The sequence below is a fragment of the Poeciliopsis prolifica genome, unplaced genomic scaffold (genome assembly GCF_027474105.1).
Source record: "Poeciliopsis prolifica strain line A6 unplaced genomic scaffold, Auburn_PproV2 SCAFFOLD015, whole genome shotgun sequence".
NCBI lineage: Eukaryota > Metazoa > Chordata > Actinopteri > Cyprinodontiformes > Poeciliidae > Poeciliopsis > Poeciliopsis prolifica.
The window spans coordinates 8,190,878-8,207,772 of NW_026562390.1; the positions used below are offsets into that span (position 1 = coordinate 8,190,878).

Sequence of the window (16,895 nt, forward strand, 5' to 3'; positions counted from 1 at the left end):
GGTTTCATCCGGACAACCAATCAGAGAACAATACCTGCAGAAACTCAAGGGGGCGTGGTCACACCAGGAAACGAGAACGTCTCTCTTCAGCGATTCACAATAAAACTTCAAGAGAATCAATGCAAAGTCTCCAAAATTTAAATAAATATAATATGTCAGATGAACGATGCTGGAATAAGAAGACTAAACTCAAATAAATGCTCCTGGGAGTAGAGAATCATTATTAGTGTCGAGTTTAGTTAAAGAAACAGAGACAAAAATAAGGATCACAAATCCTAATAAACAAAGGCTTAACAGGTGAAGAGTAGAAATGACAATTAAATCTGCATCTAAGGTATTTAAATAAAGATAAACAACTAATGGCCAGAAATAATGAATGGTACTTTATTCTGTTATCTACCTGATAAGCTATTTGCTACATGAAAAATGATTTTCATTTTTTTATCTGACATTTCAGATAAAAGGACTGATGGAATGCAAAAAAAAAAAAAAAAAAGCATTACTTACAGTTTTGCATGGCTGAGTGTCATGATGTGTGACAGGCTGTAGGTTGTGCTATTACCCTTTTGTTTTGTTTTTTTCACTTTCTAGCCAAACCTTATGTGTTGTCAGTTGTGTTACTTGCTTTTTGTGTGTTTGATCAGTAAATGTGTTAATGCCATTAAGAAAAGCAGTATGTTTCCAGAATAGTCATTATTTTATTCAAATTGCACAGCCACATCATCCAGGTTCTTTAATAACTGAACCAGACTTTTCTGTTTGTCTTTGTAATAAACTCAACGTCCTGGTGAGCCACCAGTCCAAAGCACATATTGTAAAACAAAAATGTAAAGCAAACATTGCTGAAGTGCATTTCTCCCATACAAAGCTGATTCCAGACTCTCCAGATTTTCTGCAGCTTTTGATGAGCATCTAAATCGTACTGTCCTCTGTCCCCTTGTGCGGGAATAAGGTCAGGTTGAGAAGCAGAAGCAAAGTAGGACAACAGAGGATGCGCTGAGGCTGCGGCATGCTCAGCCATAAATACAAGACAGGTGGATTGCACAGCGCGTCCCTCCGTCCCAATATCAGCCACAGACTCACACTGAACATCATAGAAACTCAGCAGAGTCGTAGCGCTCAGCACAAAGAAGTCAGACATGGAATCAAAGGTAAGGTTTGATGTCTGCTAGAATTTATTTAGTTTTTAAATTATTTTTAAATATTGAAGTATCTGTAACAGTTTGAGAGGTCCCTGAAACTGAGAGTCCCTTTCAGCATGAAGCTGTTTCCTCATATGAATAAGTTGGTTTGTACTTGTTAGACCTGCGGTGGAAAACAGAAAAGCCCATGTTTGAAAGCTTTGAACAAGACTGTGTTCATCATAGAAGAGGTTTTATATTTGTTAAGTACTCATTCATTTTAGAGTGCACACCACCTCCAGGTGTATACAAAGTATTACATAATGCATTGCTGTATGCTAATGAGCATTTTTCCACCCTGCTCTTTTGTATCACTGTGTGGTTTCCCCAATCATGAGGCAGTAACTTAAGATGGCTCCGGTGATGCTTTCAGGAAGCAATGTTAAATTTTAAACAAATGCAATTAGACGACAGCACCGCCTGGCCTGACAAGCAAGAACTGTAGCAAATGAAAAACAAAAGGTGGAAGTTGCAGATGCGTTGACAGTGTTTCACAGTGATGGATGTTTTCAATGTCAACTTCTTTCATTTCTAGTTTTCTGTCAACTAGATGTGTCCCAAACCTACATTTTTGGGGCTCAAACATAATTTATCTGTATCTCACAAATTTACTAAATAATATTAAAACATGTTTTTTTATTTCACATTCATAAAAATAAACTCTTTCATACTAGACATTGAAATAATGTCAATATTGATCATTTAAACAAATAAGATTGCAATAATTCAGTCCTGGAATAATCTTTTTCCTTCTAGTTTTATCAGGTTGCAGGTAATTACTTTGAAATACATCCATCTAATCAAAGATCAGTAACTGAATACCTTTCCTGTATGTTGTGTGGAGGAGGGTGAGAGTGGGTCTCTGGGTGGATCGGATTACAACAACCTGGTATTACATACCTGCACAGACATAGATGTACACCCACACACTCTTCGTAAACACACAGTTCAACACTCAGGTGAAGACCTGGATGAATGTTTGCTGCCTCAGCTCCATTAATGTTTGAGTAGCCCCCTGCTTCCAGAACCAGGTGGCCCATTTCTGAATCACCAGTGTCAAAGCAGCAGCCAAGCAGGAAGCAGCAGTTCCATCCCTTTCTGTCCTGAGTTGTGGTGAAGGGTTTGTGTTGACTGTTTTTGTTTTTTGTTTTTTTCTTGGATGAAGGACAGTGGAGTGTCCGAAGACAGAATAAATTAGCCCATTGCTGAACTGAAGAGGCTCAAATATGGAAGATATTCTCATATTTTAAAGTCTCTGTGCTGGAGTTTGCGTGCTTGAGTTGCACACCTGTGGACTGAGAATCGTCACAGAAGACCGGTTCAACCATGACCCACATGGCTCTGGAAGAGAGGGAGGTAAATGACTTAACATAAAAAAATATTGTGCAACCGTTAGACGGAATCTTGCTTCTTTCCATGTTATGTTTAGTATTTTTTCTTCTTCTCCTGCTCCTTCTCATGACAATAATGTGCAGCATTTGCCTGAATAAATAAGGAAAGTGAACAAAACAAACACCGAAGAAGAAATTCTTGGATGTTAGAAAGAACGGGCTTCAACTAACTGGTGAAAGTCAGAAACAGAAGAGACCATTTGTGGTTTATTTCCAGGCTGCTGAAGAGTGAAGCGGATCTTAGCTTTTGTAATGATGATGATGCAAGACTGGATGTTCAGTCCAAGTGTGTGTAGTGCTGAGGTTTGTCATGTGCTGGGGATGCTTTCAATCGATACGCCGTTCTTATGAGTTACGTCTGCATTCTTTGAGAAAAGTTGAGCTTGTTGTAATCATTTCACTAATCCTGCTGTGGCGTTCATTGAAAGTCATTTAGATTAGCTTTGTTGCTTCAAGCTACGACTGCCCTGGTCTGTCATAGTAAAGAAAGAGACGACTCAAAAACTGGTCAGCCTGTGTTCCGGGTCCTGATCTTGAGATGCATGTATCTGCAGATCATGAGCAAAAGAAGAAGATCCTGAATGCAAACAGCTGAAATTAACTTCCTTTTTAGGCAGAATAGGTTCACAGACAAGAAGAAGGTCTTCTTCATCTGGGGACAGCTTAGTGTCCAGCTGCTGCTCCTCAGAAAAGGAATTAGTCTATGAAGGTTTTCGGACATATGATTCCACCTCAAGTTTTCTGGGTGCATCGCAGTTTGTTGATTTCTTTTGGGGACACTTTGGGATCAACTATAAGTATAATCGGGTGTGGCTGGTGAGAGAGGTGTCAGGGTTTCCCTCCAGGATCTCAAACTTTATATTTACAATAAATTAGCAATTGAAAATGTTGGTCCACTTATCTGAATATTGGTGAAATATTAGATAAGAGTAACACAAAGATGCTATATTTATGTTGCGGTACAATTTAGTTTGTTTTTCAGGTTTTACATCTTTACGTTTGTAAATTCTTACAAGCTAAAGCATGATGCTCGGCACAAAATGCTTTCAAAAGTTTCTTTAGGCCAATCCTGTCTAATAAACATTTAATTTTTAAATCTATCAGGATCTAACCTCTAGCGTGCAAAGCTGAAAACATTCAACTGAGCTGGCAGGTGTGTGTAACTTGGAGGAGGCACATTTTGGGACTGGCGTCTTTGAAGGACTGCTTAAGGTCAGGTTTCTCTGAACACCTGAAGCCCCCCTAAATGTATGTTGCCCTTGGTGCTGTATGGTGTCACTCAGCGGCCCACGAGGGCCACGAGGAGAGCTATCTCTTTCAGGAGGCTAACTGCCACTTTGTGGCTGGGTAACAGGATCCGGCATCATACTGGATGGACACGGACAATGGGGTGTCTTCTCAGGTGATGATCTTCAAGTCAGATTGACTTTCCAGCTCAGATATGTTTATTGAGGTTGCTCTTATTGAAATGTCGTCATTTGGGTTATGTAATTTTATTGTTTTTTTAGTTTGCAGTTCAGGAAGTCAATACCTTTTAGCTCAAATGGTACTAAATGGTACTGACTTCCATTACCAGGAAAGCAAACGCTTCCTTTAGTGGTTTTTGGTGTCATTCCAGTTTTGTGTTTTGCCTTCTGTCTGTTTCTTGAGGACACATTTCCTTTAATTGGTAATCCGTGTTTTGCACTGAATGATACCTGATCAGTTAGACGATCACAGAAACATGATGTGAGGGCAACAGAGAACAACAACATCCTGTTGCTCCCAGTTTAAGCCCCCTTGACCTCAAAGACCTACTGGGAGCACAATATCAAATATTGAGATATGCAGGCATTTGCTCATATAGTCATATAAAGCAGTTTTGAAATATTCTAAATAGAATCACAACAACTAAAAATGAGATTTTCAACTGAATATAATCTGCATAAATAATGTTTGGATATTCTTCTCTTCCATTCATGGGTTTTCTCCAGTATCCTCTCAGTTCAAAGACATCTGTGTTAGTTTGAACTGGTTTTCCTGGATATAATTTTATATTTAGATGGTTTTTCTTTTCTTTATCTTTGTGTTGCAATGTAATGAACTCCTTACTTGTTCTATGTGTGTCCTGCCTCTCACCTATGACTGCTGTTAGAGATTCATACCTTCCCCAAATTAAATAATATGGAAGAATGGGCTGATCCAACCAAAGTGGCCGAACAAGCAAAATACATGCTGACAAGTAAAAGGAGAAGACAAATCAATCAGAGACAATCGCATGTGGAAACAGTGAAAAAACAACAACAAAGCCTTTAATAAATACCAAGAAAATTAGTTCAGAGTAAAACAAAAAGTAAAAAAAAAAAAAAAAACTTACCACAAGCCTGAATGATGATCATTCATAGCTGCTTTAGAGAGTATGCTCAAATCTCACATGTTATTTTCATATATATATTTTATTTGATTCTCCAGTTATGGTCATTATTTAAATCCCCATTTGGGTCTATTCAAACTACGAGATGGGATAGATTCTGTGACCTAAATGAAGTAATAACAATTACAAGCAGCTTGCTACCGTTAGATATCACAAAACTAAATTTCCTTACTGTCAATTATGTGCAAATTATAGACAACCGCCTTTTATAACCTGTTGCCAAAGTGGGTACAAACGTCAGTCGAATAGTTCGAAGGGCTTTTTGAGAGTTGAATCAGTCATGATTTTAGTAGGAAATGTGTTTTAGCAGTCACAACTGCTGAAATGAATCTATTTTAGAAATCAGTTTTGTTTGTGTTTTCAACTATATCCACCCATAAATTTCAATAAAAGAAGAATACAAACAAATACATATTTAGAACTGGACATACTTCCTTTTTTAAGCACTCCCGACATAATTTACGACTTCCTATTGGAGGAAACTGAGGATATAATCCATCAGTGTTTCCTGTGTTCCCCCAATAAAAGCAGATGTTCAGGTTCAGTAGGGGAAAAAAAGAAGAGAGGCAGAGATCAGGACAACCATCGCAGGCCCTGAGAGTAGGTAATTATTTGATCTGACTTCCAGTCAACCATTGTTAACTTTATTATATTTGAAAAATTCAAATATTTTATTGTGCATTTCTTCTGTGTCACTAAATCAGCTGTTGTTAAATCAGTTACTGTGACTTGATAACAGCTCAACTTGGCAGAGATAAAACTAAACTACAGAAACGTGATACAAGTAATTAAAGTGCAATGAATCTCTGGGGATACCCTGGCAGAAACTGAGCTGTGTATTAAATAGCTAGATATATTCTGTGTCTATGCATATAATCACAAAGTCCTCTATGTCTTAACTGTACTTTGATACTGAAATGTTGTCGAAATCTACTCTGGCCTTAAATTAAATCTGTTTTGCAGGCTTGGTTGCCTATTTTCTGATTGAAAATTGCAAAAAAAGAGTAATGGGTCGCTGGAGAACACATAAGCAGATAAGATAGAAGTGGCTGAATTTAGATTCACATAGAAATAGCGGATGTGGCCAAGGACACTAACTGGAATTCACAGATATGAGCACAAAAATGCCGTCAGCGAGACGCCCACAGGGAGAGATATTTTACCAGGATTGTTGGCGTGTCTCAACATCTTCCTCACTGACAGCACAGAAAAAACTATTTGAGAGAAAAAGTGACATACAAAAAAGAAAACAACAGCTGCATCCATCTAAACTCGAGTAAAAATAACTTTACCAGTTCTGTTCAAATTAAACCAAATTAAACCACATTTAAGCTTTATTTAGATAAAAAGCAACATTGTCTTTTCTATGTCTTCACAATGCAATGTTGCCCTCAAGAAAAAAATACTGTCCTGAGATTTATATTAGTTTTGCTTTGTGTATTATTTTTAAAGGATCTTCCAGTCTTTTAAAGTTTACCTCTAATGTTCACTTTGGCTCTCAATAAAGGTGAATAGGGTTAGCCCTAACCCTACACAGCATTTGGGAAATATGTTAAAGGCATTTTACTAACTGCTAATAAATGCTAACAGAAGTGATATAAACGAAACATCTATGAACAAAAAGCTATAGATCCAGTTTCTAGTTACATTTTCTAACTTTTCCATTTTTCTTCGCAAATAAATGAAAAGATAAAGTCTTGCTGTAAACAAAGAAAATAGTGAAAAGCCAGGGGTGACGTTATCCAGGGCCATTTTAATGGAAAGTCTGCGTATATTAAGGTTTGCTTTCAGACTTTGGCAGCCCTCCACCATCCTTGTTGAGATAGGGAGTTGGACCTGAATGAACAATAACTTGTTATCTACTCCTTTCCCTGTCTTATCGCTCCTGTTTTGACACAGAGCCTGGAGGAGCGGTGTAACCGGATCCTGAGGAACATGGAGGCCTCCCTGACGGCCCGGGATCGCGTGGGCATCCAGGATTTTGTTCTCCTGGACGCCTACACCAGTGAGAGCGCCTTTCTGGACAACCTGAGGAAACGCTTCCATGAGAACCTGATTTATGTGGGTGCTTCCTGTGCAGCTTATTCCCTTAAGTCTAATGAAACCTTACAGCCCTCAGCCTCTAACCCCGGCTGTCCTAATGTGGCATTTTACCGTCTATCTGTCACCTTGTGCTGCTGATATAGCAGCTCTGCTTCTTTGAATCTGCAGAGCGAGCATTAAAAAGGTCACAACCACCCAACGGGTCATGATGACAAGTGATTAAATAAACTTATTGCTGTTGGTAAAGGACAAAACTAAATATAATCGCAGAAGAATATTTTTTCAATGTCATGTAATCAGTAAGAAGATTAGTTGTATTATTACTGAAAGTGCAAGAGCTGCAGATCATGAGTTCATGTCCTTGTCTTTGTTTGAAGACCTACATTGGGACGCTTCTGGTGTCGGTCAACCCGTATAAAGACTTGGACATCTACAGCAAGAAGCAAATGGACACCTACATGGGAGTTAATTTCTTTGAACTTCCACCTCACATGTAAGTTTCTTTTCTTTTTTCTACATCTATTTAAATATCTGGCGGATAAATGAGATGAATCAGTTCAGGAATGTATTGTGTCAGAGAGTCTGGATGTTTTTGAATTGTGGACGATCATCATAACATCACTTACTTGTCCTTTGGAGAAATAAGCCTCCAGCAGGTTTTCTCTATTTTTACCCTGAGATTTATGTAATCAGTATTTAATCAACTTTTACCAGATTTTTTTTTTTTGCTGCTGAAGAAAAGCATTCACACAGAAACCACAGGTCTTCACAGATGATGAGTTTGACTATTTTTTGGTCTTTGTATGTCTTCAAAAGAGGAATCTTAGGTTTCATGGAGAAAAAATGTATTTAGTTTCAGCATTTTCCAGGATTCAAATCTAAAACTTAGGAATGTGTTAGTCCGCCTCCAAATAACTTCAGGTAAAACTTAAAATAATTTAAACTAAATCTTATGCAAAATAGTGACTTGTGCTGTTGTGCATCTGTTGTGATGTGGAAATGACAACAGATACACAGATAAGGTGTCAATAAGAAAATGAGAAATACAAAGAGATAAATTGTTATGTTGGACATTTGGTGAAAACAAGAGTCTTCTTGAATCATCTTGACCTGTTCCTATATTCTTAGTTATGCTCTGGCAGACAACGTTTTCCGCACCATGCTGTCGGAGTTCAACAACCACTTCATCCTGATCTCAGGAGAGAGCGGGGCTGGAAAGACGGAGGCCTCCAAAAAAATCCTCCAGTTCTACGCTGTCAGCTGTCCGAGCACCAAACTCCTGAACAACGTCCGGGACAGGCTGCTGCTCTCCAATCCAGTGCTTGAAGTCTGTGCTAATGCTGTGCTCTGTTCGAGATAAACATAATTTCAAAACAAGGATTTGATGGTTTTATTTTCCTGTAGGCTTTCGGAAATGCCAAAACCCTGAAAAACGACAACTCAAGCCGCTTTGGGAAATACATGGACATCCAGTTCGACCATCGGGTAGACTGGAGTACTTCAACAAAAAGAATAAAAAATAATGACAAATTATATAGCTTCTGGAGTTTAGAGATTGTCTTTTTCCTTAGGGTGGAGCTGTGGGTGGTCACATCCTTAGTTACCTGCTGGAGAAGTCCCGTGTGGTTCACCAGAACCACGGCGAGAGAAACTTCCACATTTTCTACCAGCTGGTGGAGGGAGGAGAGGAGGATCTGCTCCGCTGGCTGGGCCTGGAGAGAAACTGCAAGAACTACCGATACCTGGTGCAGGTAAGAGGAAATTTAGAAATTTAGAAAATCTGCCAAAAATCTCAGAAATTTTGAGATTAATCCCTGAAGACTTATTAGAAAAAAAAACTTGGACATTTCTGAGTTTCAAAAGCCAAATATCTTCTCACACATGCTCCTCAAATTTCTAGTCAGAAGTTTATATTTCATGCTTTCAGGGGGATTGTGCCAAAGTTAGCTCGATCAATGATAAAAGTGACTGGAAGACAGTGCGGAAAGCGCTGACTGTGATAGACGTCAGCGAAAGTGACACTGAGGTGAGGTGACACAGTAAATTACGATGTTCAAATTTACATAATGTTTTCTTTCTCTGATTGTTTCTGTTTTGTGTTGATTCAGCACCTGTTTGGTATCATTGCCAGTGTGCTCCACTTGGGAAACCTAAAGTTTGACGCAGACGCTCGAGGATATGCCACGATCAAAAACAACCAGGAGATGCATTGGGTGTCAAAAGTAAACCATCTGTCTGCGATGCACCAACCGTGTACTCTGAATGAATTTAACACTAAGTGTGTGTTTTTGTCTGTCTTTGTTGCAGTTGTTGGGTATTCCTAATCAGGTGCTACAACAGGGTTTAACCCACAGAAAGATAGAAGCCAAAACAGAAGAGGTGACGCTCCCATAGCTTTGGATGTGTTTTACCAATTTCTGATGTTTATTTGCAGTCAAACATTCACATTATTTTGCTCTTACAGGTGCTCAGCCCATTCTCAGTGGAACATGCTGTATATGCCAGAGATGCCCTTGCCAAAGCCATCTATGGCCGAACCTTCAACTGGCTGGTCAACAAGATCAATGAATCATTGGCTAACCAGGTCAGCACTGTGGGTTGATGTGTTTTAGCTGCTCTACTGGATACAGCAAGAAAACATGGATTTATTTGATTAGTTTGAATGTTTTCTACCTTGCAAAATAATTCACAACACTTCAGCTGTTTGCCTCATGTAGCCTTTGAACAGCATGAGGGAAATATGCAGTGTTAGTCTTTTACCACATGTAGCATTTTTTAACATATAAAGTATATAAAAATAAATAGAAAACTGTTACATTTTTCATCCACTTCACAATTTTGAGACTTTTTCCTTTACAAAAGAGAAACTCAGTGAAATACAATGAATTTGATTTGTGACTGTAAAGTTACAAAATATAAAGCACTTCTGCAAGACAACACATGTGGTCAAACTCCTCTATATTTTGCGCTCCTGCCACTAATCTGTATCCTTGTGTTTATACCTTCTTGTGCTACGTTCAGGATTCCTCCAGGAAGATGGTGGTCGGCCTGCTGGACATCTATGGGTTTGAAGTTTTCAGTGTTAACAGGTGAGATCATGCACATTTGGCCATTTTCAGGCAAAAACCTTGATCACTATAATACTTTTTCCCCTTTTCCATTTCAGCTTTGAACAGTTTTGCATCAACTACTGCAACGAGAAGCTGCAGCAGCTTTTCATCCAGCTGACGCTTAAATCAGAGCAGGAGGAATACGAGCTGGAAGGCATCGAAGTACTAATGCAGTTATTCAGTCACATCGATAATGACATGATTCATAAAACAATTTAATGTTTTCAATGTTGTTGTGCAAAGTGGGAACCAGTGCCATATTTTAACAACAAGATAATCTGTGACCTTGTGGAGGAGAAATTCAGAGGAATCATCTCGTTGTTGGTAGGTATTTAAATAAGCTATGATCATTAATGAATGAATTAATAAACCTTTGGCTAAATAAAATACATACATTTGATTTTCATCCTGATAGGATGAGGAATGTTTGCGTCCTGGGGAGGCCACCGACCTCACCTTTCTGGAGAAGATGGAGGAAAAGATTGGCGGCCATCCTCATTTTGTCACGTGAGACTTTAATTCTTTGGAAAATTCACCTTTACAGCAACTAAACTCCAGCCACCTTCAATGTTTCTCTTCACACAGACACAAACTTGCTGACAAAAACACAAGAAAAACACTGGAAAGAGGAGATTTCCGCCTCCTACACTATGCCGGGGAGGTCACATATTGTGTTATTGGTAAGTAATAATAAGACTGTTGATAACTTTTGAAGCCTAACATGCTAATTTGCTTTTTCATTCCTTTTACAGCACAGCCATTTTCAGTGAAATAAGAAATACGGTGTTTATTAAAAAACGTACAAGTGAAATATTTTTTTCTTTTGACATTTCAGGATTCTTGGACAAAAACAACGATCTGTTGTATCGAAGTGGGAAAGAGGTAATTTTATTCTTTGCTATGTTCAGGAAAGTGGTGATTCTGTGGACAGAAATGTGTCTTATTTAAAGATTAAACAGAGTTCAACAATAATCATCCTCAAAAGTCTGTTTGAAAAGCTTTATGTTAGGTTTTTATCCATTTCACATTTTGCCTTGGCAGAAATTGTGCAGTGTTTTATTATTTTGCTGAAAGTATTTTGCCTTTTGATTTCAGAAAACAAAAGAGAACAAAAAACGATTTCCCCCCAACAAAGAAAAAAAAATATATATGTACAATTATCAATAAATCACAAAAATCTGTCATTGCACTGGGGTTATTAGCATTTCTTTTGAATTTCTAACCAAGACTGATAAGTGTATTATTCTTCTGTTTTCCATAAGGTCATGCAACACTCCAAAAATGCCATCATCAAACACTGCTTTCCCTCCTCTGAACCCGACAGCAAAAAGAGACCGGAAACTGTGAGAAGATACTCAGACGACACTTAATTTTCCTCAGATTTTAATCTGGAAGTGGCTCTAATTGTCCACTTTGTCCTGCAACGCTGTAGGTGGTGACCCAGTTTAAGAACAGCCTGGTTGGTCTGACTGAGATCCTGATGTCCAAAGAGCCTTGGTATGTGCGCTGCATCAAACCGAATGAATCCAAACAACCAGGTGAGACCAGATTACATTTGTACAAAAAGGAGTCTGTTCACTATGCTGCTGATGGGGCAGATATCTGAGCTGAAATCTCAGTCCTCTGATGTGTTTTGCAGCAAAATTTGATGATGTGCTGGTGAGACATCAGGTCAAATACCTGGGGCTCATGGAGCACCTGAGGGTCAGGCGAGCCGGCTTTGCATACAGACGCAAATATGAGATCTTTCTCCAGAGGTAACAGAACATCTTCAGCCTGATTTAATGATCTTATTTTGTAAAGTTTGCTCTAGTTGTTGACAAACCTACTACTATACAAATGGTCCTCCTCTGCACTAGGTATAAAGCACTGTGTCCAGACACCTGGCCCAACTGGAAAGGTACACCAGCAGAGGGGGTTCGCTGCCTCATTAAACACCTGGGCTACAAAACCGATGAGTATAAGTTAGGCAGGTTGGTAGATGCGCAGCATGATTTTTGAAAGATTACTTACAATCTACAACTCCTGTAAAAGAATCACTGGATCTTTCGACGCTTTAAATGTTGGCTTTCCACTTGAAGGACGAAGATTTTCATCCGCCATCCCCGGACTCTGTTTGCAACGGAAGACGCCTTTCAGGTCTGCAAGCATAAGCTCGGTAAGAAATAACCCAGTTTCAATCAATTCAAAAGTAAAATATAAAACAATACTATTTAATAGGACAATGTGATCAGAAGTGAAGTAAAATGTGAAAACATCATCTGCCACCATAGCTACAAGGATTCAAGCCAAATACAAAGGTTACAGAGTGAAAGAAGGCTACCTGAAACAGAAAGAAGCTGGTGAGTGACTGAAGTGACGCTGATTGAGTAAGATGTGATGATGTTTTCAAAATCAGAAACAACATGTCCTTTTTTAGATGTTAATTTTAAAGTAATTCATCCCGTATGTTTGTCCAAACAGCCACTAAAATTGAGAACTGCTGGAGAGGCTTGATGGCGAGGAAGGAGCGTGAAAGGAGAGCTTGGGCAGTCAAAGTCATCAAGAAGTACAGCGCAACAATCACAACATATAGACAAAGTCTAATAAAACAGCTCAATAAGATGCTGTGTCGTAAGCTGGCCTGTTTGATTGATTTTTAATAGATTCATCAAAGGTTTCATGACCAGACATCAACCAGCCTGCATTGACAACAGTGAGTACCTGATCTACGTGAGGCAGAACTACCTGACCCGCCTGAAGGAAAACCTTCCCAGATCGGTCCTGGACATGGACTCGTGGCTCACCCCACCACCCATTTTAAAGGAGGTAAATGAGCTTTTCATGTTTTTGAAGAATGCTTTGGCAGTGATTGTACTGCGTCATTCTTAAGATGTAAAAAGAGAAATAACAATGTGTTTTTATTTTGTAGGTCTCGCAGCTCTTGCAGAACATCTTTGTTCGCCATTTGGTGAGGCAGTACGTCAGAGAAATCACCCCACCAAGGAAAGCTCAGGTCGGATCCACCGTTTTCAAAAAAATATCTTCAACTCACTTTTTCTATCTTTGGCAATCTCAGTATGAATGTTCCATCTCCCATTTTAAAGAACCCACATGTTACATAAAAATGAGTTTTGTAGTTAGATAAAAAGACAACATCTGAACACTGGAAACACAAGTTCTGTATTAAATCTATTTTCCTTGCATAGCCTCTTTAATTGCTTTAATAATTTTTGCAGTTATTGTTCTTGTTTCTCAGAACTCTTTTTAAACGATTGAAGTCACCATGTGACTTTGTTTGGATGTTTCTCCTTTTCCAGCTTCTCCTCAAAGCCCAAACAAGCTCCATGTTCAAAGGAAAAAAAGAAAACTACCCACTCAGCGTGTGCAGACCGTTTGTTGAAACGAGGATTGGTAAGATTATTTTAATAGTGTTTTTGTGTTTGTGAGACATGTTGGTGGCAGCATTATGCTTTGTTGGGATGTGTTTTGTTGGGACAGTAATGCTGGGACCAAATACACCCCACAAGTTTTAGTTTTTTATCAGTAAAAAAATGAAAACACTATATTCCTTTCTTCCATTTTACAACTGTACACTGCTTACATAAAACACATTGAAGTTTGTTAAAACATGTGAAACCGTACACTCTGTTCAATTTGTTGACTGGATCCTCTCTTTTTTGAAATTTTCACTAAGCTTTAGAAGACATTAACCTCAAGGTCCTTCAGACAATTAAGCACGAGCACCTCAAGGTAAATCAGAGCCAGAGTTCAAATGTACTTTTTTAAATATCTTCCTAATTGTTCGCGTCTCGTCCACAGTACGGCGTTCCAGTGGTGAAGTACGACAGGAACGGGTTCAGGCCTCGTCTTCGGCAGCTCATCTTCACCCAGGAAGCCGCCTACCTGGTGGAAGAAACGAAGATCAAGCAGCGGATTGATTTCGCCTCGCTGAAAGGTAATGAAGCTACTGAATGAAAGTAAACTTATTACACACAGAGAAGGCTATAGTCACTATTTTGTTACATCTTAATTTCCTTCTTGCTATGTCTTCCATGCTTATTAGTAACCCATAAGAAAAAGAACTGAGGTCGGGAATCAAATCTTATATTAAGGATTAATTAATATAAAGTTTTTCCCTGATATCTATAGAATAAAGTAGATTTTGTATGCATTGAAACATTTACTTTATTTCAGGGATTTTTACAAATCAGAATAAGATCCTGATCTGATTCTTTTGTAGGTGTGTCTGTGAGCAACCTGAGTGACAACTTCCTCATCCTCCATGTTACATGTGATGATATCAAACAAAAGGTTTGGTGTCTTTTTTGAAATGAAATATCATTATGAGACGGTAATCAGATTATTATTGTATTTAAATATGGAGGCCCAATCACGTTTGTTGTTTCAGGGAGATCTGGTTCTGCAGTGCGACTTCCTCTACGAGGCTCTGACTAAGCTCAGTTTTATTGCTGACAAGCAGAGCTGTATCAATGTGGTCCAGGGGAGGTACAGAATCTTATTATTTTACACCTTATTATTTTAATGAATCTTGTTAAGAATAATTTCCCTTTGTGTTCAGTGTGAGGTTTGACATTCAGCCTGGCAGAGAGGGGTTTGTTGACTTCAAAAGTGGCCAGGAGTCCATGGTCTACAGAGCAAAGAACGGCCACTTGATGGTGGTGAGTGTGGAGGTCACATAATAATGCTTTTTAAGCAAACGCACAAGCAACTCATTGAGATTCCTTCTTTTCAGGAATCAACAAGAACCAGATGAAGATGAAGCTTAACTGGGATGATGAAGCTCTTAGAAGCCTCAGAGATGCAAATCTTTAAAACAAACAAACAAACAAAAGCAAACAAAACAGCCATGCTTTATCAACCTGCTTTTCCTCATGCTCTTTGTAGTGACTGATTTTAAGTGTTTTATTTTATGGTATTACTTTACGGTAGTCTGATGTTGTCCGTCACCAAATAATGCCGATATCTCAACAGCAGAAAGAGCAACTCGTAGAAGAGCCTAGTCAGAAAACATATAAACTACATAAACTAAATAAAGCCTGTTTTGTATGTGACTATTGTTGATACGGCAATTTTAGACATGCATGTGTAAAACCATAAAGAGCTTACCTATGCCAGATCTTTGTGTAAGAACATGTTTAACCATACATGAGTTTATAATAATTACCTTTAGAAAATTAATTTAGTGAAAACACAATGCAATAAATAACTCTCAGTCTATCTACACTCTGTGTTCACTGATGATCCTCGTATTGCAGCTCCCCCTGCTGAGCATTTGCTGATTGTGCATAAGGTTGTGCTGGAAAAACAAATCCCGAAGTGTCTTTCCTCGGTTATTTCAGTCAGAACAGAAAAGATTTTGTTGAGTGACAGCAAATCCTTAATCCTTAGTGCTAAATATAATGTTGGTCCACACTTTGCAGTTGTAGGGCTGACCTCTTTAGGCTTTCCAAGAGATTTAGGAAAGTGGTTTTGGGAAGTGTTGATCAGAGGGGAAAATATGAGATCAGACACTGATGCTGGACAAGAGGGACTGGCTTCCAGGCTCCACTGTTATTCATCTGTAAGGACTTCAGGACTCTGCGATGGCGAAGGAAATGGAAACTCATGAAGCTCTACATGACATACTTGAGCTAATCTGAAGGCCGCATAAAGTTTGGAGAATCTCAACCCCCAACAGGCCTCAGTATCTACCAATCCAGCTCTGTTATTCCCAATGTCATGTCACTGGGATTAACAGAGCTCTGAAGAGTGATCTATACTTTCCAAATGTCCATAGAAACAATCTGAAAATAGGAACTGAATTTTAAACTTTTGTTGTCATGAAAGTGGCTGAAACACTTAATTTAATATTTTTAGTGGGTAGCAATAGTACATGTGTAATGGTAAAAAATAAATATCCTCTAATATTTTAAAATGCATTTCAAGTGTGCTGCCATAAAATTAATAAAAATGACATATATTACACATATATGTAATATATTGCATACAGTTGTGATAAACTCACATTACTGGACATACTGATCAAAATAACAAAAACAGACAACTGGTAAAGTTCACATTATCATGGGTGTGATAGTAAATGATGTAACTTAAATGTTATTTTTGCTTTTTTTCATTCACAAAGATGCGTAGCTGCACTTCAATAACATGAAAAAAGTCAATAGAGAAAATATTTACATTTATCAGTGTATTTGTTAAACAAGCTGTGGTTTAGATTTTAATTTGTTCATATGTATGATGTTATTTTACAATTGTACAATGTGGTTTGCTATTAAATAATGCTAATAATCCAACTGTAGAAAAAGCAACTCCTAGATCAAAATTTATATAAACTATATACGTATATGATTTTTTTGATATTCCAGTTCAACAATACTAAGAGGGTGTATTGAAACCCTCTTACACAGATTGACTTGTTTATGGCTGTAAAGTTTTATTTATGCTAAAGTTACCACTGTAAATATAGTAAATACTGATGTTTTCACAATCAAGCACATTTAGGATTGTTGACTGCTGTCTTTTTTAGATAAAAAGCTTCTGAATACATCAGCATATTTAATTTATCTTAATTTAATTCATTCTTTCTTAATGCAAGGAGCTTATCTGACATTTTTAATCAGGTTTAGAATTTATTTTTAAAGCGAGAGAAAGTCAAAGTTGAACACGTGAGCATCCAGCTTGCAATAATGACTCCTAGTTAGTGATTGACAGGAAGATATATAAAGGTCATGACGGGGCCGAGGTTTGGAAAAAT

At 38.2% G+C, this 16,895-nt stretch overlaps 1 protein-coding gene across 1 annotated transcript; it reads left to right on the top strand.

Moving 5' to 3' along the window:
- The first annotated feature begins 2,483 nt into the window (after nt 1-2,483).
- Nucleotides 2,484-15,757, top strand: myo1hb (myosin IHb). Its single transcript, XM_055040538.1, has 32 exons — nt 2,484-2,537; nt 6,885-7,046; nt 7,406-7,521; nt 8,157-8,355; nt 8,433-8,513; nt 8,600-8,779; nt 8,956-9,054; nt 9,137-9,250; nt 9,336-9,407; nt 9,493-9,612; nt 10,050-10,117; nt 10,195-10,300; nt 10,382-10,462; nt 10,554-10,645; nt 10,724-10,818; nt 10,974-11,020; nt 11,401-11,481; nt 11,571-11,676; nt 11,778-11,895; nt 11,998-12,111; nt 12,220-12,296; nt 12,412-12,480; nt 12,602-12,686; nt 12,784-12,946; nt 13,050-13,133; nt 13,438-13,531; nt 13,815-13,870; nt 13,940-14,075; nt 14,361-14,431; nt 14,529-14,626; nt 14,700-14,799; nt 14,874-15,757. Exons 1-32 carry the CDS (start codon nt 2,508-2,510, stop codon nt 14,892-14,894), a joined length of 3,135 nt encoding a protein of 1,044 aa, XP_054896513.1. The 5' UTR covers nt 2,484-2,507; the 3' UTR covers nt 14,895-15,757.
- Nucleotides 15,758-16,895: the final 1,138 nt, after the last annotated feature.

Coding starts and splice junctions, on each gene's coding strand:
- myo1hb (XM_055040538.1), top strand. CDS start 2,508: ATGACCCACATGGCTCTGGAAGAGAGGGAG. Junction 8,356..8,432: donor TCTCCAATCCAGTGCTTGAA/GTCTGTGCTAAT, acceptor ATTTTCCTGTAG/GCTTTCGGAAATGCCAAAAC. Junction 11,482..11,570: donor GCAAAAAGAGACCGGAAACT/GTGAGAAGATAC, acceptor GCAACGCTGTAG/GTGGTGACCCAGTTTAAGAA.